At 42.1% G+C, this 23278-nt stretch overlaps 1 protein-coding gene across 8 annotated transcripts in view; it reads left to right on the top strand.

The window, feature by feature from the left end:
* The window catches only part of LOC133631145 (microtubule cross-linking factor 1-like), a 132642-nt gene extending 109769 nt beyond the window's left edge, over window positions 1-22873 (top strand). For 4 of the 8 annotated variants that reach the window (XM_062023241.1, XM_062023243.1, XM_062023239.1 and 1 more), the window contains 7 exons: window positions 1347-1445; window positions 1524-1691; window positions 7412-7684; window positions 8038-8313; window positions 8411-8478; window positions 8577-10116; window positions 22176-22873. In XM_062023241.1, coding sequence (XP_061879225.1) covers window positions 1347-1445; window positions 1524-1691; window positions 7412-7684; window positions 8038-8313; window positions 8411-8478; window positions 8577-10116; window positions 22176-22370 — 2619 coding nt within the window. In that variant the 3' untranslated portion in view covers window positions 22371-22873. Of the gene's footprint in view, window positions 1-1346; window positions 1446-1523; window positions 1692-7411; window positions 7685-8037; window positions 8314-8410; window positions 8479-8576; window positions 10117-15725; window positions 15869-19635; window positions 19668-22175 lie in introns of those variants that run through there. The other 4 variants (XR_009821404.1, XR_009821405.1, XM_062023242.1 and 1 more) reach the window with 4 other exon arrangements.
* The last annotated feature ends 405 nt before the right edge of the window (window positions 22874-23278 follow it).

The raw sequence follows: 23278 nt of genomic DNA, 5'->3' as shown, positions 1-23278 counted from the left end.
AGGCAGTTTCTTCAGCGGCAGCCGTCGTCATTAAAGTTAAAAGTAGGGATGTCCGATAATATCGGCCGATAAATGCGCTAAAATGTAATATCGGAAATTATCGGTATCGTTTTTTTTATTATCTGTATCTTTTTTTATTTTTATTTTTTATTTTTTTATTTTTTTTATTAAATCAACATAAAAAACACAAGATACACTTACAATTAGTGCACCAACCCAAAAAACCTCCCTCCCCCCATTTCTTTCTGTTATCAATATTCTGCTTCCTACATTATATATCAATATATATCAATACAGTCTGCAAGGGATACAGTCCGTAAGCACACATGATTGTGCGTGCTGCTGGTCCACTAATAGTACTAACCTTTAACAGTTAATTTTACTCATTTTCATTAATTACTAGTTTCTATGTAACTGTTTTTATATTGTTTTACTTTCTTTTTTATTCAAGAAAATGTTTTGTTTTTTTTGTTTTTTTTAAAAAGTACCTTATCTTCACCATACATGGTTGTCCAAATTAGGCATAATAATGTGTTAATTCCACGACTGCATATATCGGTTGATATCGGTATCTGTAATTAAAGAGTTGGACAATATCGGATATCGGCAAAAAGCCATTATCGGACATCCCTAGTTAAAAGTTAAAGTACCAATGATTGTCACACACACACTAGGTGTGGTGAAATTTGTCCTCTGCATTCGACCCATCCCCTTAATCACCTCCTGGGAGGTGAGGGGAGCAGTGGGCAGCAGCAGTGGACGTGCCCGGGAATAAATTTTGGTGATTTAACCCCCAATTCCAACCCTTGATGCTGAGTGCCAAGCAGGGAGGTAATGGGTCCCATTTTTATAGTCTTTGGTATGACTCGGCCGGGGTTTGAACTCACAACCTACCCATCTCAGGGCGGACACTCTAACCACTAGGCCACTGAGTATTGAGGCCATTGTAGCGTTGCTATCGTTTCTGGTGGCTGATAGTTTGATGTGTTGAAGCACAATGTTTTTTTTCCCCTCCTAGTGGAACGTTTGCAGAACATTTATTCCAAATTTGCTCCAAATTTAGTCCAAATTTGCTCCAAATAGCGTGCAAAATGTCTTCCTCTGAATCAGTGAAGAAGTCCCACATGATTGATTGTTTACGACAGACCATTTACAGCACAGCACAGGAAAAGAGAGCTTGGTTTTCTCACCCTAACCCACTTACAGTACAGTTAATCTCATCTTCTTTTAAATCAGACCTATTTTTTAATGTTATCAGATTTACTGCCCAATAATTATCCGTCCCATATTTAATGTGCAGCCTTATTTTCAACATTTTGGTTTATTGTCCTCTGCATTTGGACCAGTTGGGGGATGTCTCTGAACTGAGAGGCGTGATGCAGCATGGCGATGGCGACGGGTCCAAACCTGCGTCACCTGATGCACACCTGCCGCACCAACAACAGGTGATCACACGTTTTGGAACAGCTCCGATACCGTATGACTTACCCATCAAATACGATTATTGTGATTCCTGTTTGCAGTTCGATGAGAACCGGCGAATGCTTCAGGCGCTGCGCACCCTCCTGGAGCAGTTCCGGGAGGAGCTGCGTGAGGAGGAGGCGCAGCGCTGCCAACTGCAGCAGGCCTACGCCAACGACAGAGCCGCCTGGGAGGTCAAATGGGCCGAGATGAAGTGCCAGTTAGCACAGGTACGCAGATGGCCGCTCAGCCGGACCGCCTTTAAGGGACAGAACTAGGGATGTCCGATAATATCGGCCTGCCGATATTATCGGCCGATAAATGCGTTAAAATGTCATATTGGAAATTATCGGTATCGTTTTTTTTATTATCTGTATCGGGTTTTTATTTTATTTTATTTTTTTATTAAATCAACATAAAAAACACAAGATACACTTACAATTAGTGCACCAACCCAAAAAACCTCCCTCCCCCATTTACACTCATTCACACAAAAGGGTTGTTTCTTTCTGTTATTAATATTCTGGTTCCTACATTATATATCAATATATATCAATACAGTCTGCAAGGGATACAGTCCGTAAGCACACATGATTGTGCGTGCTGCTGCTCCACTAATAGTACTAACCTTTAAAGGCCTACTGAAATGATTTTTTTTTATTTAAACGGGAATAGCAGATCCATTCTATGTGTCATACTTGATCATTTCGCGATATTGCCATATTTTTGCTGAAAGGATTTAGTAGAGAAAATCGACGATAAAGTTCGCAACTTTTGCTCGCTGATAAAAAAAAAGCCTTGCCTGTACCGGAAGTAGCGTGACGTCACAGGAGCTAGTATTCCTCACAATTCCCCGTTGTTTACAATGGAGCGAGAGAGATTCGGACCGATAAAGTGACGATTACCCCATTAATTTGAGCGAGGATGAAAGATTCGTAGATGAGGAACGTTACAGTGAAGGACTTGAGAGGCAGTGATGGACGTATCTTTTTTCGCTCTGACCGTAACTTAGGTACAAGCTGGCTCATTGGATTCCACACTCTCCTTTTTCTATTGTGGATCACGGATTTGTATTTTAAACCACCTCGGATACTATATCCTCTTGAAAATGAGAGTCGAGAACGCGAAATGGACATTCAGTGCCTTTTATCTCCACGACAATACATCGGCGAAATGCTTTAGCTACGAGCTAACGTGATAGCATCTTGCTTTAACTGCATATAGAAACAAAAGAAATAAACCCCTGACTGGAAGGATAGATAGAAAATCAACAATACTATTAAACCGTGGACATGTAAATTAACGGTTAATGCTTTCCAGGCTGGCGAAGGTTAACAATGCTGTGCTAATGACGCCATTGAAGCTAACTTAGCAACCGGACTGCACAGAGCTATGCTAAAAACATTAGCTCTCCACCTACGCCAGCCAGCCCTCATTTGCTCATCAACACCCGTGCTCACCTGCGTTCCAGCGATCGGCAGAAGGACGAAGGACTTCACCCGATGCGTTTGGCGGTCCGGAGACGTAGGAAGTCAAGGTGAAGTCGGCGGCTAGCGCGGCTAGCGCGGCTAGCGCGGCTAGCGCTCCAACAAAGTCCTCCTGGTTGTGTTGCTGTAGTCCGCTGCTAATACACTGATCCCACCTACAACTGTCTTCTTTGCAGCCTTCATTGTTCATTAAAAAAATTGCAAAAGATGTCCAGAATACTGTGGAATTATGAAATGAAAACAGAGCCTTTTGTATAGGATTCTACGGGGTACCATAACTTCCGTTACTCTGACTTCGTCACGCGCATACGTCATCATACCGCGATGTTTCAGCCGGATATTTCCCGGGAATTTTAAAATGTCACTTTATAAGTTAACCCGGCCGTATTGGCATGTGTTGCAATGTTAAGATTTCATCATTGATATATAAACTATCAGACTGCGTGGTCGGTAGTAGTGGCTTTCAGTAGGCCTTTAATTAACACTTAATTTTACTAATTTTCATTAATTACTAGTTTCTATGTAACTGTTTTTATATTGTTTTACTTTCTTTTTTATTCAAGAAAATGTTTTTAATTTAGTTATCTTATTTTATTTTATTTTTTTAAAAAGTACCTTATCTTCACCATACATGGTTGTCCAAATTAGGCATAATAATGTGTTAATTCCACGACTGCATGTATCGGTTGATATCGGTATCGGTTGATATCGGTATCGGTAATTAAAGAGTTGGACAATATCGGAATATCGGATATCGGCAAAAAGCCATTATCGGACATCCCTAGACAGAACGCAATTTTCTGACTGTAAACATGTTGCTAAACCCGGCAAAAGGAGCCAAAAACCACTAAGCTGTAATTAGGAAGTGAAGGAAATGAGTCTTTATCCTTCGTTTAGTCAAAGGTGACAAATCAAGTCAGAAATTGTGTGAATGCCAAAACATATATTATTATTAGAGATGTCCGATAATGGCTTTTTTGCCGATATTCCGATATTGTCCAACTCTTAATTACCGATTCCGATATCAACCGATACCGATATATACAGTCGTGGAATTAACACATTATTTATGCCTAATTTTGTTGTGATGCCCCGCTGGATGCATTAAACAATGTAACAAGGTTTTCCAAAATAAATCAACACAAGTTATGGAAAAAAATGCCAACATGGCACTGCCATATTTACTATACAAGTATAACTCATTTACCATTTAAATTTGATTAATATACACTACCGTTCAAAAGTTTGGGGTCACCCAAACAATTTTGTGGAATAGCCTTCATTTCTAAGAACAAGAATAGACTGTCGAGTTTCAGATGAAAGTTCTCTTTTTCTGGCCATTTTGAGCGTTTAATTGACCCCACAAATGTGATGCTCCAGAAACTCAATCTGCTCAAAGGAAGGTCAGTTTTGTAGCTTCTGTAACGAGCTAAAGTGTTTTCAGATGTGTGAACATGATTGCACAAGGGTTTTCTAATCATCAATCAGCCTTCTGAGCCAATGAGCAAACACATTGTACCATTAGAACACTGGAGTGATAGTTGCTGGAAATGGTACCTATGTAGATATTGCACCAAAAACCAGACATTTGCAGCTAGAATAGTCATTTACCACATTAGCAATGTATAGAGTGTATTTCTTTCAAGTTAAGACTAGTTTAAAGTTATCTTCATTGAAAAGTACAGTGCTTTTCCTTCCAAAATAAGGACATTTCAATGTGACCCCAAACTTTTGAACGGTAGTGTATTTTTTGAAAAAAATAACATTACAAAAAAGTTCATACAAATTCTGGGGTGTAAATACAACATTTCCAATTAAATGATTGATAAAAGTTGTTTTTCCACTATAAGGAACAACATTTGAATTAACAATAATCCTTTTTGAAGTCTGTGATGTCACAGCGTCATCAGAAGATTACAGCACTTGCTAAGAATCCAATCAAGATGCCTCTAATGTCTCACGTCATCCTCTAGACCAGAGGTCGGCAACCCCGTTATATCAAAAGAGCTATATTTTTCCCCTTTTGCACTAGACAAAAATAGTATGGGGCTCCAAAACATGACACAATATAAACAAATGTAAAAGTTTTCATCTTCCAGAATTATTATTATTATTATCAATTTTCTTCCAAAATCTGTCTTTTTTTGGGGGTTATATTCATGGCTACCTTAACGTGGGGCTCGCTCATTCAGAAGCCGCACAGACACACACACCAGCGCCCCCTACCTTCTCCTTGTCTTCCTCATGCTCATCCACAAGTCAGGACTCAGCCTGTAGACATTTACGGCCTCACAGTGTGTCAAAATTGTAGAACTCTTTACAAAAATGCACCTTTCTCACACCGGTTTTGAAACTAGCCAAAACAAGGAAGCTGAAGCCCTCAACACTATAGTCACAATCACCAGGGAGGCATATTTAACAATAATGGGCCCCATTCAGCAATAAGTTCCTAACTTTTCCTCTTATCTTTCTTCCTAAGTGATTTCCTAAGAGGAGTCCATTCAAATTCATGACGTGTTCTTAAACGCCCAAACTGTTCCCACCTGCTGTTCTTAAATTGCTGAATGCCAAATGGTTAGCGCGTGCGTGTCTATCATAATTTGCATATAAACACGCCCTTATTTCCCCAATATGAATATGTAAACACCCTTAATTCCGTAATTTGCATAGGTAAACGCCCTTAATTCCCCATATAAGGGCACAATTCCGGCGGAAAAGCCGAACATCAAACACACGGAGAAAACACAAACAGATTACAGAAGAGAAATTCGTATTATCCCGCGGGGGAAATACATCATGTCAAAACGTAAGTTTAAGAAAGGGGGGACTGCTGAGGTAGCCTAAAGCGTTCAAATAAATATTTGTCACTTCGGGCAAAACACGGTCGTGAAATATGCGCTCCCTCCCCAGCGCACGATCTACGGCATCTTGCAGTAGCAACAAATGTGTGTGTGTGTGTGTGTGTGTGTGTACTGTACTCTATGTACAAACGTATCTATGTACACATTTTGTGTATGTTTCATTTTCTACTTATTATGTACATACATTTGTATATGTAGTACATGTTTTGTACATTTATACAATAATGTAAACTGAATGAAAATAGGTTGAGCAATTAGCAAGATATGATATATTTTCAATTTAGATGTGTTACCTTCATTGAGTACGTTGCTGTCCTTAAAAATGGCCAACTCATAGAACTTACTACCATGTGTGTGTATGGTCAAATCTACCTAGCAACAGCGGTCGGTCCTCACAACTATAAAAGTAAAATATTTTTTTTACTTTGTGTGTTTTGCATTCTGAAGTGAGGTTGCAACTCTCTACTCCCATCTAGTGCTATATATATATTTTTTTTTAAATCATTCTAGCTATAGTGGAAAGGGGGGGTCCTCACAACCTACTGACCAAACGGGGGTCCACACAAAGTAGGCAAGACATGTATGTGTGTGTGTGTGTGTGTGTGTGCGTGTGTGTGTGTGTGTGTGTGTGTGTGTGTGTGTGTGTGTGTGTGTGTGTGTGTGTGTGTGTGTGTGTGTGTGTGTGTGTGTGTGTGTGTGCAATCGTAGATTTTGTTCTTACCTCTTGAACGCATCAAAATTAAATTATCCCCTCAACTCCCCCCAAAATGGATTAACTCGCTGGAATAAAAAAGACAATATAACATGCATCCATAAATGTGGACGCATGTGGAAAAAGTGCAATATATTTATCTGTACAGTAATCTATTTATTTATTTATATATATTTATTTATTTTATATATATATTTATATATTATTTATATATATTTATTTATTTATATATGCACCTTATTGCTTTTTTTATCCTGCACTACCATGAGCTTATGTAACGAAATGTCGTTCTTATCTGTGCTGTTAAGTTCAAATTTGAATGACAATAAAAAGGAAGTCTAAGTCTAAGTGTACCTACGAACAAATCCCAGCTGAGAAAACATTGGTGAATACAAAAATCTCCTTGAAAACTTCGTAAGAGGGCCTAAGAACAAAATGTGTTCCTAAGAACGGTTGCTGAATGGGGCCCAATAATAACAATTCATACAATTCAAATGTGTTCTTTCTCAACTCTTTTTGCGTGAGGACGCCATTTGAAAAACACACAACTTTTCTGAGAGCGTGTGGGATAAAGTGCAGCAAGGGGAACCAATTAAGCAGTTTTTGGTTTTAGGAGTGTCATTATCTGTTCGCAAGCTCTGGCTTTTAATCCGGGCAGCTTTACGCGCTTCATATCCTTCCGGAAAGCCACACGGAGTTCAACGGGCTCCTTGATAGCAGCTAATTTAGTTAGCATGCTCTGATAGCATCACGCTGAGGTTCTTTCATGCTCTCCGGCCTACAGAACATTTGGACTTTTCAGTTATACGGGAGAAATGATGCTGAAAAGACAACTGTTTGTGAGAGGAAATTTGCTGAATAGAGACTGACTTTTAAAACGTGTTGTCTAGGCAGAGGACGAGGGGCGAGGCAAAGTGAGAGGCCAAGCTCAGGGAGGCGAAGGAGAATCGCCCCGAGAACCCGATTGGGCCCTGAAACAGGAGCGAGAGGAGCACCGGAGCCTGCTGGCTGAAAGTCACAACATCTCGCTGGAACTCCGCTGGAGGCTGCAGCACGGCGAGAAGAGGTGGAGCCGCGAGAGGGCCGAGCTCCTAGAGCACTTCCAGCACCAGAGGCAGGAGTGGGACGGCGGCACTCGGGAGCTCCACCAAAAGATTGAGCAGGTGAGGGTGCGGGGAATATGATGAATAATCATTTAAGTTCAAGTTAAAGTACCACTGATAGTCACACACGCACTAGGTGTGGTGAAATTACCCTCTGCATTCGACCCATCCCCTTGCTCCACCCCCTGGGAGGTGAGGGGAGCAGTAGCGGTGGCCGCGCTCGGGAATCATTTTGGTGATTTAACCCCCAATTCCAACCCTTGATGCTGAGATGCAGGGAGGTATTGGGTCCCATTTTTATAGTCTTTGGTACGACTCGGCCGGGGGTTTGGACTCACGACCTACCGATCTCAGGGCGGACACTTTAACCACAAGGCCACTGAGCAGTTTGTCCTTGTGGTTTGTGGTCACAGCTGCTGGGAGATGAAAACAGCCGGCGAGGCGAGGGCACCGAGGACGCTAGCTCAGTCCAAGACACCCCCTGTAGTGGTCTCCGCTCGTCCGCCCCTGTGTTGATCCCGCCCGTCCGCTCCCTCTCCGACTCTGACGCCAAACTGGAGGAGCAAAGAGGGGGCGCCATGCGGCTGAGAAGCCCATCCAAAATCCCCTTCATGGACGCTCTCAGCAGCCTGGAGGCCCCTCCACCCTCCAGACTGGAGAGTGAGAAGAGGTTCCCCTGCATTAAGGAGGTAAAACATCATTTATGTGTCCATCCTGTGATTGACAGGTGATTAGTCCCTGCCGCTTGCCGTATCAGTTTTATAAGTTTAAGTTTCTCTCTTCCAGTCCCTGAATGTGCTTTCAGAGAGAGAAGGGCCTCATGACGAAGAGATGAGCGGCGGCAGTTTGCTAAGGTGAGCTTGCGGGTATACAAACAGGAAGTGATTTTATTTAATTGTTTTACTTCTTAAAAATAAATATAGTTTTGTTCGTGTGTGTGCGTCCCGTCCAGAGCCAAGTCAGTGTGCTCCATGAGCGACTTCCAGCGTCTGATGGACAGTTCGCCATTTCTGCCTGACAAGATGCGTCACGATGAGCGAGGCCAAGACGACGTCACCCCGCCCCTCTCCCCGGATGACCTCAAGTACATCGAGGAGTTCAACAACAAGGGCTGGGACTTCCCCATATCCACCGCCAGCCCGGGTCCCGCTCAGGAGGCATGGAGTGGCAAAACCCCGGAAACGCGAGCAGGCGAGCCAGTTATGGATTCCCTTCAACCAGACTCCTGGTTCCTCACCACCAGCGCCAGCATGCTGACCACTACCAGCACCCTGACCAGCCCTGAGGTTTTTAACAAGTCTCCAATGAGTAGCACCGGGGCCGGCGTGGTGGCGGACAATTACGAGTTCCACATCCGCCACAGCCCAAGCAGACCTGGACCAGATGAGCAGCCCATAGAGGAGTCTGACATGCTCTATGCAAAGGGAGGTAAAGGGAGAGATGGGATTGAGGCACCCAGTGGTCCAGATGAGGTGTTCCCCAATGGGCGCTGGCCATGTGGCCTTCTGGAGGCCGGCAGCCTAAGGACTCCTCCGAGCCAGTCCCCTATTTGCTCCACAGTGGGCTATGCCTCCTCACTGGAGCTGCAGTTGGCTCGGAATCTGAGTGATGACATGAAGGAGGTGGCCATTTCTGTGAGAAACGCGATCCGTCCTCTACCGGGGCCCGTGGTCCGGGACACGGCTTGCCAGACCAATGGTTTTACCACACGAGGCACTCAGACCACGCAGACTATAAGCGTAGGTCTGCAAACTGACCTCCTGAGGAACCTGACCAGCAGCCCCCACCGCTGCCATACCCCAAAAGGGGGCAGCACTCCCATCTCGTCGCCATCACGGAACACGAGAAAGGTCCAGTACTCGCCGGTCATCCAGAGTAAGTTTGAGCGGCCCTGCTGCTCGCCAAAGTACGGCTCACCCAAACTTCAGCGCAAGTTGTCCACATCCAACAAGGCGGAGCTACCCAACGCCAGCCGTGCTGCCACCCCTACCACCCCCCAGAAGGGCAACAGCGAGTCGGCGTGGGCCAGATCCACGACCACACGGGACAGCCCGGTCCACACCACCATCAACGACGGCCTCTCCAGCCTCTTCAACATCATTGACCACACCCCCGTCGTCTACGATGCCATTCAGAAGTTCAACAAGTCACCCAGCCGCTCTCACCCTACGCCGCCCCCCACCACAGAGCCCAGCGCCGCCCCCGGGGCTCTCGCCACTGACCCTAGGAATGAATACACACGGACCGCCAGGGGGCGCTCACCCAGCCCCGTACAGCTGATAGTAGAAACGCAGGGTGACCGGAATGTGGAGGTGGTGAGCATTCGTCAGGACCTGTCGGCGCCCCCGGGGTACACGCTGGCCGAGAACGCGGCACGCATCCTCAACAAGAAGCTGCAGGAGCAGACCTTCCAAGACGAGAAGAGGATGCAAGCCGGAAGCCCGGGAAGCAAGATGGCCGACCTGGATAGAGCCCAGCCGGGCTGCATGGAGGTAAACACATGAAATATGCACAAGTCTTCTTCCTCTACTCCCACATGAATGTGTCGCATCAACCGATGATCTCACAGTTGTGACATGAAATGGATCATGCGTACTAAATGGCGTATAATTATTCCTACCAATTACAGGATTATAAGAGGATTAGTTCAGTAAAGTTGTTGATAATCTTCTTAACAAGAATCAATCTTATGTAGGCTACTCAGGCCAGCTTGTATCACGTATATCAGTGTTTTTCAACCTTTCTTGAGCCAAGGCACATTTTTTGCGTTGAAAAAATGCGGAGGCACACCACCAGCAGAAATCATTAAAAAACGAAACTCAGTTGACAGTAAAAAGTCGTTGTCGCAATTGTTGGATATGACTTTAAGCCATAACCAAGCATGCATCACTATAGCTCTTGTCTCAAAGTACCGCATTTTCCGCACTATCAGGCGCACCGCATTATAAGGCGCATAGAATAGACCAGGGGTCGGCAACCTTTACCACTCAAAGAGCCATTTTGGCAAGTTTCAAAAATTAAAGAAAATAATGGGAGCCACAAAAAAATTTTTAAAATTTAAAATGATAAATACCACATACAAAGCTTAAATGCTTTGTGCTATGTTAACCAGGGGTCTCAGACACATGCACCGGCACGCACTTTATTGTGGAAATTTGATGTTAGTGCGGCTCGCGAGTTTTGAATGAATGGCGCTTGATAGCGTCATACTTGCCAACCCTCTCATTTTTTCCGGGAGACTCCCGAATATCAGGGCGTGATGGCGCTGCTTTTGGCGCCCTCTACAGCCTGCCCAAACAGTGTACCTGCTCGACCACATGCAGAATTCGGTTTCAGCTTGCTCATGTAAGTGACAGCAAGGCGTACTAGCTCAGCAGCCACACAGCTTACACTGACGGTATAGCCGTACAAAACAACTTTAACACTGTTACGTTACAAATATGCGCCACACTTTGAACCCACACCAAAAAAGAATGACAAACACATTTCTGGAGAACATCTGCACTGTAACACAACATAAACACAACACAACCAATACCCAGAATCCCATGCAGCACTAACTCTTCCGCTCAACCAGCGCACGGAGGGGGGGGGGGGGGGGTTGATGTGTGGGGGGGTTGATGTGTGGGGGGGTTTGGTGGTAGCGGGGGTGTATAATCTAGACCGGAAGAGTTAGGGCTCCATGGGATTCTGGGTATTGGTTGTGTTGTGTTTATGTTGTGTTACGGTGGGATGTTCTCCAGAAATGTGTTTTTCATTCTTTTTTGGTGTGGGTTCACAGTGTGGCGCATATTTGTAACGTAACAGTGTTAAAGTTGTTTGATACGGCTACCGTCAGTGTAAGCTGTGTGGCTGATGAGTAAGTATGCTTTGCTGTCTCCTACGTGTGCAAGTAAAAGCTACATACAACATGTGGCCGGGCTGGCATATTGTTTGTAAATGCTATAGAGGACAATTAAAGCAGTGCCATTAAGGCACTCCCTTAATTTAGTAATTAGAGTGAAAATAGGATTATATTTTCCCTGGGAGTTATCTAGGAGAGGCACTGAGATCCATAAATCTCCTGGGAAAATCGAGGGGGTCGGCAAGTATGCAGCTGAGCCGCATCAGAGTGGTCAAAGAGCCGCATGCGGCTCCGGAGCCGCGGGTTGCCGACCCCTGGAATAGACGCTACAGTAGAGGCTGGGGTTACGTTATGCATTTATTAGATGGAGCTGCGCTAAAGGGATTGTCAACAAAACAGTCAGATAGGTCAGTCAAACTTTATTAATAGATTACAAACCAGCATTCTGACAACTCTGTTCACTCCCAAAATGAATAAACAGCTGTGTTATTATTTTCCACGAGGTAAAGTCGGTGACGTGTTGTTTTGTTTATCTTTTAACAACAGCAAGGTATAACATGTAGTGCAACATTTATATCACATAGTTTTTTGATTGATTGAAACTTTTATTAGTAGGTTGCACAGTGAAGTACATATTCCGTACAATCGACCACTAAATGGTAACACCCGAATACGTTTTTCAACTTGTTTAAGTCGGGGTCCACTTAAATTGATTCATGATACAGATATATACTATCAAATATATACTATCATAATACAGTCATCACACAAGATACTCATCAGAGTATATACATTTAATTATTTACATTATTTACAATCCGGGGTGTGGGATATGGAGGGGGGGGGGGGGGCAGGTTTGGTTGGTATCAACACTTCAGACATCAACAATCAGCATCAACAATTGCATCATCAGAGAAATGGATATTGAAAGAGTGTAGGACTTGGTAGGATATGTACAGCAAGTAGTGGACATAGAGAGAGAGATCAGAAAGTATAAGAAAAAGTGTCTACATTTGATTGTTTGATTGTTTACATTTGATTATTTATAGTCCGAAGAGGTATTATGTGGAAGGGAGGGTGTTAGTTTAGGGTTGTAGTTGCCTGGAGGTGTTCTTTTAGTGCGGTTTTGGAGGAGGATAGAGATGCCCTTTCTTTTACACCTGTTGGGAGTGCATTCCATATTAATGTGGCATAGAAAGAGAAAGTAGAGGGGAACTTTTCCCTGATTCAATAAACAGGTAAAAAACAGTCTGATACTGTTACGGTAAATCAAACGTTAGTGCAATCACAATATAGCAACACTCGAAATAGTGCAGAGCAATAACAATATATCAAAAACTCAACGTTGCTCAAACGTTAATGTCGCACAACACAACACACAAAATAAACATGTAAAGCTCACTTTATGAAGTTATTCCTCATCCACGAATCCCTCGAATTCTTCTTCTTCAGCGTCGGAATTAAAATAGTTGGGCGAATTCGGCATCCGTCTCGTCGAAGTCGTCATTAATGGAGTCAGTGTAGCTGCTGCTCTATTCCCGTGTTCTAGCAGACTTAACATCTTTTTCACCACCATAGCCGCAACCCTTGTCAACAAGCTGTCCCACCACTCTGGTCGCTTTGGTGTAGAACACATTAAAGCCTTCTACAGAAAGCTAGGAGTATCCAACGATGATTTCAAATTAGAAATGGTCACAGCTGATGAGGTGTTTAAAAAATTGAGCGCGCTCCACCCTAACAAGGCCACCGGCCTTGATAATATTCCCTCCAGATTCCTCAGGGACTCTGCCTCCATCATTGCCCCGATCATCACGCACATAATAAACCTCTCAATTACACAAGGCCAAGTACCAAAAGATTTTAAGATAGCAAGAGTAGCTCCCCTCTTTAAAAAAGGAAGCAAATTGGAACCTGGCAACTACCGACCTGTTTCTATTCTCAGTTCCGTTACGAAAGTAATGGAGAAAATAGTTTATGAACAGGTCGATAGTTACCTTGCCACTAATAAACTCATGTACAAATTCCAATCCGGCTTCAGAACTAACCACTCCACTGACACATGCCTTCTCTATCTGACCGACCACATCAAACATGAGGTGGACGCGGGCAAATACTGCGGCATGGTCATGCTGGACCTTCAGAAGGCCTTTGACACCGAGCGATCGGATTTAACAAAACCTCATGGAGCTGGATGCAGTCTTACTTGGAGGGGAGGGAGCAGGTGGTAAAGGTGAACGGCACCGTGTCCCCCCCCCCCCCCCCCTCTCGGTGAGCTGTGGAGTCCCCCAAGGCAGTATATTGGGACCTTTACTGTTCCTAATATACATAAACGACATGTCATCGGCATGCGACTGTGAATTGTTTTTGTTTGCGGATGACTCTGTCTTGCTGGTATCCGGCAAGGACAAGTCACAGGTGGAGAAAATCCTCAGTGCTGAACTGTGTAGAACTTGCACCTGGCTCGCTGACAACAAGCTATCCATACACTTGGGTAAAACTGAATCCATCCTGTTTGGGTCCCACATCAACCTTAAAAAAGTAAATGACTTCACCATAAAAGTAGGTGACATTGTTATCACCAGGAAAGATGAGGTCACCTACCTACTAATAAAAGTCTCAATCAATCAATCAATCAAAATACTGCGTGACTGATCGTCTCAAGTCTAAACTCTGCGTCGTAAGCGTGTCTCTTAATAGGAGCCATTTTGGGGTCTTTACATAAACAAACAAATGGAAATGGAACGGCACGCCTCGCGCAGTCATATATCCCAGCATGCACCGCGCGCTTCTTCTTCTACGGGGGCGGCTGCCTACCATAGAAGAAGAACTTCTTCTACGTGGGAAAATGAAGTCGGCGGCTGCTTACCGTAGTTGCGATTGATTGATTGATTGAAACTTTTACCTGTTGGAGGCTCAATATTGGTCCATATATAAGGCGTAACGGATTATATAGCTTTTGACAAAATTGGAGGTTTTTAGGTGCGCCTTATAGTGCGGAAAATACGGTAGGTGTACTGTCACCACCTGTCACATCACGCCGTGACTTATTTGGAGTCTTTTGCTGTTTTCCTATGTGTAGTGTTTTACTCCGTGTCTTGCGCTCCTATTTTGGTGGCTTTTTCTCTTTTTTGGGTATTTTCCTGTAGCAGTTTCATGTCTTCCTTTGAGCGATATTTCCCGCATCTACCGTATTTTTCAGAGTATAAGTCGCACCGGAGTATAAGTCGCACCTGCCGAAAATGCATCATAAAGAAGGGAAAAAAACATATAAGTCGCATTTTTGGGGGGAAATGTATTTGATGAATGCCTGGTATGTTGACGTAACATATTATGGTAAGAGTCATTCAAATAACTATAACATATAGAACATGCTATACGTTTACCAAACAATCTGTCACTCCTAATCGCTAAATCCCATGAAATCTTATACGTCCAGTCTCTTACGTGAATGAGCTAAATAATATTATTTGATATTTTACGCTAATGTGTTAATCATTTCACACATAAGTCGCTCCTGAGTATAAGTCGCACCCCCGGCCAAACTGTGAAAAAACTGCGACTTATAGTCCGAAAAATACGGTACTTTGTTTTAACAATCGAGAATATTTCAGTTGTTTTTATCCTTCTTTGTGGGGACATTGTTGATTGTCATGTCATGTTCGGATGTACATTGTGGACGCCGTCTTTGCTCCACAGTAAGTCTTTGCTGTCGTCCAGCATTCTGTTTTTGTTTACTTTGTAGCCAGTTCAGTTTTAGTTTCGTTCTGTATAGCCTCCCCTAAGCTTCAATGCCTTTTCTTAGGGGCACTCACCTTTTGTTTATTTTTGGTTTAAGAATTAGACACCTTTTTACCTGCACGCTGCCTCCCGCTGTTTCCGACATCTACAAAGCAATTAGCTACCTGCTGCCACCTACTGATATGGAAGAGTATTACACGGTTACTCTGCCGAGCTCTAGACAGCACCGACACTGAACAACAACACATCATTTTCAGACTATAATTACTGCTTTGCAACAATATTTTAACCCAAATAGGTGAAATGAGATAATCTCACGGCACACTAGTGGTTGAAAAACACTGACGTATATGATTGAGCTATTATCTGAACAGCATGTCTAATATTGTAGTGATTCTAATATTGTGCAGACTCTTTTGCAGTTGTTACGTCTTGCCCCAACCCAACATGGCGGCTGGTTGTGGTTCCCCCGCCTACCTTTTTTGCAGCTGTTCACTTCCTGTTTTGTTTTATTTCCAGGTGCCGTCACCCCTTCCTCCTCGTTTTTACTGACTTTCCCGCTTTATCTATCCTCGTCTACCTCCCCGATCCTCTTCCCTCTTTGCTCCAGAACCACACTGTCATACTAACAACTCCATGGGGACTCTAACTGTCCCCGAGATGTAAGTTCCTCCCCTGGCCCCCTTTTATCACCAACCTCGCCCACCTCGCCATGTTGTTGTTGCATGCTTCACAGGGCAGCATTGATGTCACAAGTTGTTTACTTAGTCTTGAAAGAGCACCCTGCGGTTCTTGTTCATCTGAAATCATTTGTGTAAAACAAATCATACCAAGCATCCTGATACACGGTAAAGCAATACATAATTATTTGCTGATATCTCATGTGTATATGTAGTTATAATCGTTAACTAAAAGCAAGAAGGAAATTGTTAATCAATAATCAATCTACAATAATAATGGTTAAAACATAATGGAATGGATGGATGGAATTTCCAAATAAATTAATGAGGGCTCCTTATAGTGGCTCAATAGCGCCCTCCAGGGCTCAACTCCAGAACCAAGGCCTATTTATCTGCAGAATATAAGGTGATTCAATACAAATTCTGTATTACAGGGGTCACCAACCTTTTTGAAAGCAAGAGCTACTTCTTGGGTAGTGATTAATGCAAAGGGCTACCAGTTTGATACACACTTAAATAAATTGCCAGAAATAGCCAATTTGCTCAATTTACCTTTAACTCTATGTTATTATTAATAATGAATGATATTTACACTTAATTGAACGGTTTAAAAGAGGAGAAAACACGAAAAAAATGACAATAACATTTTGAAACATAGTTTATCTTCAATTTCGACTCTTTAAAATTCAAAATTCAACCGAAAAAAAGAAGAGAAAAACTAGCTAATTCGAATCTTTTTGAAAAAATTAAAAAAAGAATTTATGAAACATCATTAGTAATTTTTCCTGATTAAGATTAATTTTAGAATTTTGATGACATGTTTTAAATAGGTTAAAATCCAATCTGCACTTTGTTAGAATATATAACAAATTGGACCAAACTATATTTCTAACAAAGACAAATCATTATTTCTTCTAGATTTTCCAGAACAAAAATTTTAAAAGAAACTCAAAAGAGTTTGAAATAAGATTTAAATTTGATTCTACAGATTTTCTAGATTTGCCAGAATAATGTTTTTGAATTTTAATCATAATAAGTTTGAAGAAATATTTCACAAATATTCTTTGTCGAAAAAACAGAAGCTAAAATGAATAATTAAATTAAAATGTATTTATTATTCTTTACAGTAAAAAAAATAAAATTACTTGAACATTGATTTAAATTGTCAGGAAAGAAGAGGAAGGAATTTAAAAGGTAAAAAGGTATATGTGTTTAAAAATCCTAAAATCATTTTTAAGGTTGTATTTTTTCTCTAAAATTGTCTTTCTGAAAGTTATAAGAAGCAAAGTAAAAAAATTAATGAATTTATTTAAACAAGTGAAGACCAAGTCTTTAAAATATTTTCTTGGATATTCAAATTCTATTTGAGTTTTGTCTCTCTTAGAATTAAAAATGTCGGGCAAAGCGAGACCAGCTTGCTAGTAAATAAATACAATTTAAAAAATAGAGGCAGCTCACTGGTAAGTGCTGCTATTTGAGCTATTTTTAGAACAGGCCAGCGGGCTACTCATCTGGTCCTTACGGGCTACCTGGTGCCCGCGGGCACCGCGTTGGTGACCCCTGCTGTATTACATATGTTCAGGTATTATTTAACAAAATAATAATTGTTATGCTTAAAGTATGCAGACTCCCATTCGTAATGACAGGTCGTGAGGAGCTTCCAGGTCTTCTTTGGGGATGAACTATGTTTTGTATTGTGTTGTTTTCTTTTATTATTCCCACATTATTCCACACGCTTCCTCTTCCAGTTCCCAAACTATGCATTGTGACACTACACTGCAAAAAGTCAGTGTTCAAAAACAAGAAAAAAAATACATGAATTAGGGGTATTTTACTTCAACTAAGCAAAATTATCCCAAAAATACCTTAAAATAAGTATATTCTCACTAATAACAAGTGCACTTTTCTTGGTAGAAAAACAAATGAGACCTTTTTGCTCAATATGTTGAAAAATATTCTTAAATTAAGTAAATGCTAGTGCCATTATCTTGACGTAATGATATGCGCTCGGCATTACATTTCTTGAAACCAGCAAACTTACACTAAAAACTAGTTTATTGTTCTTAATGGAAAGGCAACAAGGCAAGCGCTTGTTACTCTCGGGGTCTCCTAGCCGCTCAGGCAAATCATATGGTCTAAAAATGCATTTTTCCATGGATAACATGACATCATCGCGCCAAGTGCGTGCTCTTTCAGTCAATTAGTGCGCATATATACAGCCCGGCCCCCGGCCAAATTTTTTTTAATTGTAATTTTGAAGAATTTATCTGAATCTGTTCAAAATTGTTTGAAATGTCACATGTTAAATGTTTTTTTTCTTCATGACAAAACAAAGTAAATACAACACAATAACTGCACAACAACTTATATCTACTAATATTTGGAATCTTTTGATTTTTGCCCTCAAAGTCCTTCTGTGTCTACGAAATGATTCCCTGAATTTGTAAACAATAACAAAAACAACAACAAATATTTTGTTTAAGTAGAAATATTGACTTAATCACTTTAGTATCGAACATATACACTACCTTTGATATCGAGACCACTGTGATCACGATGATATAAACATATATATATAAATGTGTGTGTGTGTATATATATATATATATTTGGGGCGGCATGGCGTAGTGGGTAGAGCGCCCGTGTCAGAAACCTGAGGGTTGCAGGTTCGCTCCCCGCCTCTTACCATGCCGTTACCCCGGTGCCGCTCACACCGGTGAATGAATGTTGAATGAATGATAGGTGGTGGTCGGAGGGGCCGTAGGCGCAAATTGGCAGCCACGCTTCCGTCAGTCTACCCGAGGGCAGCTGTGGCTACGAAAGTAGCTTACCACCACCAGGTGTGAATGAATGATGGGTTTTTAACATGTAAAGCGACTTTGGGTACTTAGAAAAGCGCTATATAAATCCCAGGTATTATTATTATTATTATATATATACATACATACATACACTACTGTTCAAAAGTTTGGGGTCACATGTAAATGTCCTTATTTTTGAAGGAAAAGCACTGTACTTTTCAATGAAGATAACTTTAAACTAGTCTTAACTTGAAAGAAATACACTCTATACATTGCTAATGTGGTAAATGACTATTCTAGCTGCAAATGTCTGCTTTTTGCTGCAATATCTACATAGGTGTATAGAGGCCCATTTCCAGCAACTATCACTCCAGTGTTCTAATGGTACAATGTGTTTGCTCATTGGCTCAGAAGGCTAATTGATGATTAGAAAACCCTTGTGCAATCATGTTCACACATCTGAAAACAGTTTGACCTTCCTTTGAGCAGATTGAGTTTCTGGAGCATCACATTTGTGGGGTCAATTAAACGCTCAAAATGGCCAGAAAAAGAGAACTTTCATTTGAAACTCGACAGTCTATTCTTGTTCTTCGAAATGAAGGCTATTCCACAAAATTGTTTGGGTGACCCCAAACTTTTGAACGGTAGTGTACATTTAAAAAATGTAGCTAACTTGGTGTAGCACCATACTGAAGCAGAATGAGTCTAACGCAATAGCCAAACGGCGGACATTTATCTATGAAACTATGGAGAAGCTGATGATGGTGTGTTTGACGAAGAATAGCTCAAAACAGATTCCATAGAAGTTCACTCCCCAAAGTAAATGCTGTACGTTCTTATTACATTACATCATAAAACTACAGTAGTTGTTTGTACTACATTCTATTGCATTGTTTTTCACACAATATTTCATACCTATTTTTTTTTTTTCTTTTAAAAAAAAAAAAGCATGTTACATGATAAATATGAAAGACTTTCGAGGTACGAGCTGCGTCACAGAAGTAATCAAACTCATATCACTTTACATGGGAAATGTCCACCTTAAGGCTTTGTAACGCCTTCCTAATGTCAAAAGAAGAAGAATATTGGGAATTGTTCCTCTTCATTAATTTGGTGCAAATCTTGGATTAAAAAAATATATCATCTATATTATTAAGTATTAAAGTACAAACCCCATTTCCATATGAGTTGGGAAATTGTGTTAGATGTAAATATGAACGGAATACAATGATTTGCAAATCCTTTTCACCCCATATTCAATTGAATATGCTACAAAGACAACATATTTGATGTTCAAACTCATAAACCTTTTTTTTGTGTGCAAATAATCATTAACTTTAGAATTTGATGACAAAAAAGTTGGGAAAGGTGGCAATAAATACTGATAAAGTTGAGGAATGCTCATCAAACACTTATTTGGAACATCCCACAGGTGAACAGGCTAATTGGGAACAGGTGGGTGCCATGATTGGGTATAAAAGTAGATTCCATGAAATGCTCAGTCATTCACAAACAAGGATGGGGCGAGGGTCACCACTTTTTCAACAAATGCGTGAGCAAATTGTTGAACAGTTTAAGAAAAACCTTTCTCAACCAGCTATTGCAAGGAATTTAGGGATTTCACCATCTACGCTCCGTAATATCATCAAAGGGTTCAGAGAATCTGGAGAAATCACTGCAGGTAAGCAGCTAAGCCCGTGACCTTCCATCCCTCAGGCTGTACTGCATCAACAAGCGACATCAGTGTGTAAAGGATATCACCACATGGGCTCAGGAACACTTCAGAAACCCACTGTCAGTAACTACAGTTGGTCGCTACATCTGTAAGTGCACATTAAAACTGTCCTATGCAAGGCGAAAACCGTTTATCAACAACACCCAGAAACGCCGTCGGCTTCGCTGGGCCTGAGCTCATCTAAGATGGACTGATACAAAGTGGAAAAGTGTTCTGTGGTCTGACGAGTCCACATTTCAAATTGTTTTTGGAAACTGTGGACGTCGTGTCCTCCGGACCAAAGAGGAAAAGAACCATCCGGATTGTTATAGGCGCAAAGTGTAAAAGCCAGCATCTGTGATGGTATGGGGGTGTATTAGTGCCCAAGACATGGGTAACTTACACATCTGTGAAGGCACCATTAATGCTGAAAGGTACATACAGGTTTTGGAGCAACATATGTTGCCATGGACGCCCCTGCTTATTTCAGCAAGACAATGCCAAGCCACGTGTTACATCAACGTGGCTTCATAGTAAAAGAGTGCGGGTACTAGACTGGCCTGCCTGTAGTCCAGACCTGTCTCCCATTGAAAATGTGTGGCACCTAAAATAGCAGAAGGGAGACCCCCGGACTGTTGAACAACTTAAGCTGTACATCAAGCAAGAATGGGAAAGAATTCCACCTGAGAAGCTTCAAAAATGTGTCTCCTCAGTTCCCAAACCTTTACTGAGTGTTGTTAAAAGGAAAGGCCATGTAACACAGTGGTGAACATGCCCTTTCCCAACTACTTTGGCACGTGTTGCAGCCATGAAATTCTAAGTTAATTATTATTTGCAGAAAAAAAATAAAGTTTATGAGTTTGAACATCAAATATGTTGTCTTTGTAGTGCATTCAACTGAATATGGCTTGAAAAGGATTTGCAAATCATTGTATTCCGTTTATATTTACATCTAACACCATTTCCCAACTCATATGGAAACAGGGTTTGTAATACTGAACCAATGCAACGATTTAAGGTGGATTTTTTTTTTCCCCTCTAAAGCAGAAGCATTGTGGATCATGTGTCTTTAGTATGCATGATCTGTGCTGTATTGTGATCACATGACCAGAAATGTCTTACTGGTCTCCTGTACTGGTGCCAGCACATAGTATGTATCCCAAATGTTCACTGGAACCTCTGAAGTTGCTTTGCTGCTCAAATCAAAACCAAAATCCACTCCTGGACTTGTAAAAAAAAAACCAGAGCACAAAACATCATGTTGTGAAAGTTTGCTGTGCCTTTCAAAGAAGGAACTTTGCACACTTTTACTTTTGCTTTTACTATTCAAAAACCACCACAGAAAGTCACCTTTTGTGAAGAGACAAAAACCACAGAACAGGAAATGGTGCACATCTCCACCGGAACCACGTCTCTTTTGTTCTGGCTGCTCAGTGCAATATGGCTGGTTTCACAACGTCATCCATGTAATGATTTGTGTGAAGAGACGCACCTCCCAAGCGGTAATCCTCCCCCTGCATATTTACCTTCACACGTCTGCTGGTCGCCTGTACAGTTTTACAAAGGTCCTTCTCACGACAAATTCCATATCTATAAATCCAACGGTGTTCAACTCCAGAGGTTTCCAGAATATTCTGTTCATTCATAGCCTGGCGGAACATGCATCAGCTTGAAGTCGCCCGCTCTTTCATCCTCTCACAAGCTCCGCCCACTCCCCCGTTTTTTCTCCCATTGCTCTGCCCTCCGTTACTCAGTGTCATGTTGTCGCCGGCAGGACCTGCCCCGCTCTTCGGTGGCCCCGCCCCTGGACGCCTGCTTCCTGAGGCCGGCCCGCCCGGCCAACCGCCGCCCCCCCTCCCGCTGGGCTAACCTCTCGCCCCCCTCCTCCTCCTCCGCCCTCAGGAGGAGGTTCACCTTCCCACCGCCGGGGTGCCGCGAGAGCATCTTGGAAGGCGAGGATCTGGCGTGATGATCCGCTACCTCTGATACCATCTCTAAGCCCGTAAGACTCAGAAGTCCAAACCTCACCTGAGAAACACCAGCTGACCCTTTTTGGGGCAAAAAAAAACGGAACTTCTTGGTAGAAGAACCTGGAATGTACTGTAGTCATCATCCTCATCATCACGAAGAACAGAAGTACAAATATCATATTCAACATTTCCATCAAAGGTGCCTCGTTTGTCCGTCCGTCCGTCCGTGCGTGCGCCATCTTTTTATTCATTGTTTACTTCAATTTGTTCTAGAGATGTCCGATAATATCGGGCTGCCGGTACAGGTCACGCTGAGGGTGGACGTATAAACAACTTTAACACTGTTGCAAATATGCGCCACACTGTGAACCCACACCAAACGAGAATGACAAACACATTTCGGGAGAACATCCGCACCGTAACACAACATAAACACAACAGAACAAATACCCAGAACCCCTTGCAGCACTGACTCTTCCGGGACGCTACAATACACCCCCCCCCCCCCCCGCAATCCCCCCCAACCCCGCCCACCTCAACCTCCTCATGCTCTCTCAGGGAGAGCATGTCCCAAATTCTAAGCTGCTGTTTTTCCTTGTTACATTGTTCAATGCATCCAGCGGGACATCACAACAAAATTAGGCATAACAATTAGAGATGTAATATCGGAAATTATCGGTATCGGTTTTTTTATTATCTGTATCGTTTTTTTTTGTTTTTTTTTATTAAATCAACATAAAAAACACAAGATACACTTACAATTAGTGCACCAACCCAAAAAACCTCCCTCCCCCATTTACACTCATTCACACAAAAGGGTTGTTTCTTTCTGTTATTAATATTCTGCTTCCTACATTATATATCAATATATATCAATACAGTCTGCAAGGGATACAGTCCGTAAGCA

Source organism: Entelurus aequoreus, linkage group LG16 (genome assembly GCF_033978785.1).
Source record: "Entelurus aequoreus isolate RoL-2023_Sb linkage group LG16, RoL_Eaeq_v1.1, whole genome shotgun sequence".
NCBI classification, from domain to species: domain Eukaryota; kingdom Metazoa; phylum Chordata; class Actinopteri; order Syngnathiformes; family Syngnathidae; genus Entelurus; species Entelurus aequoreus.
This window is presented reverse-complemented; position numbering and strand designations above follow the sequence as displayed.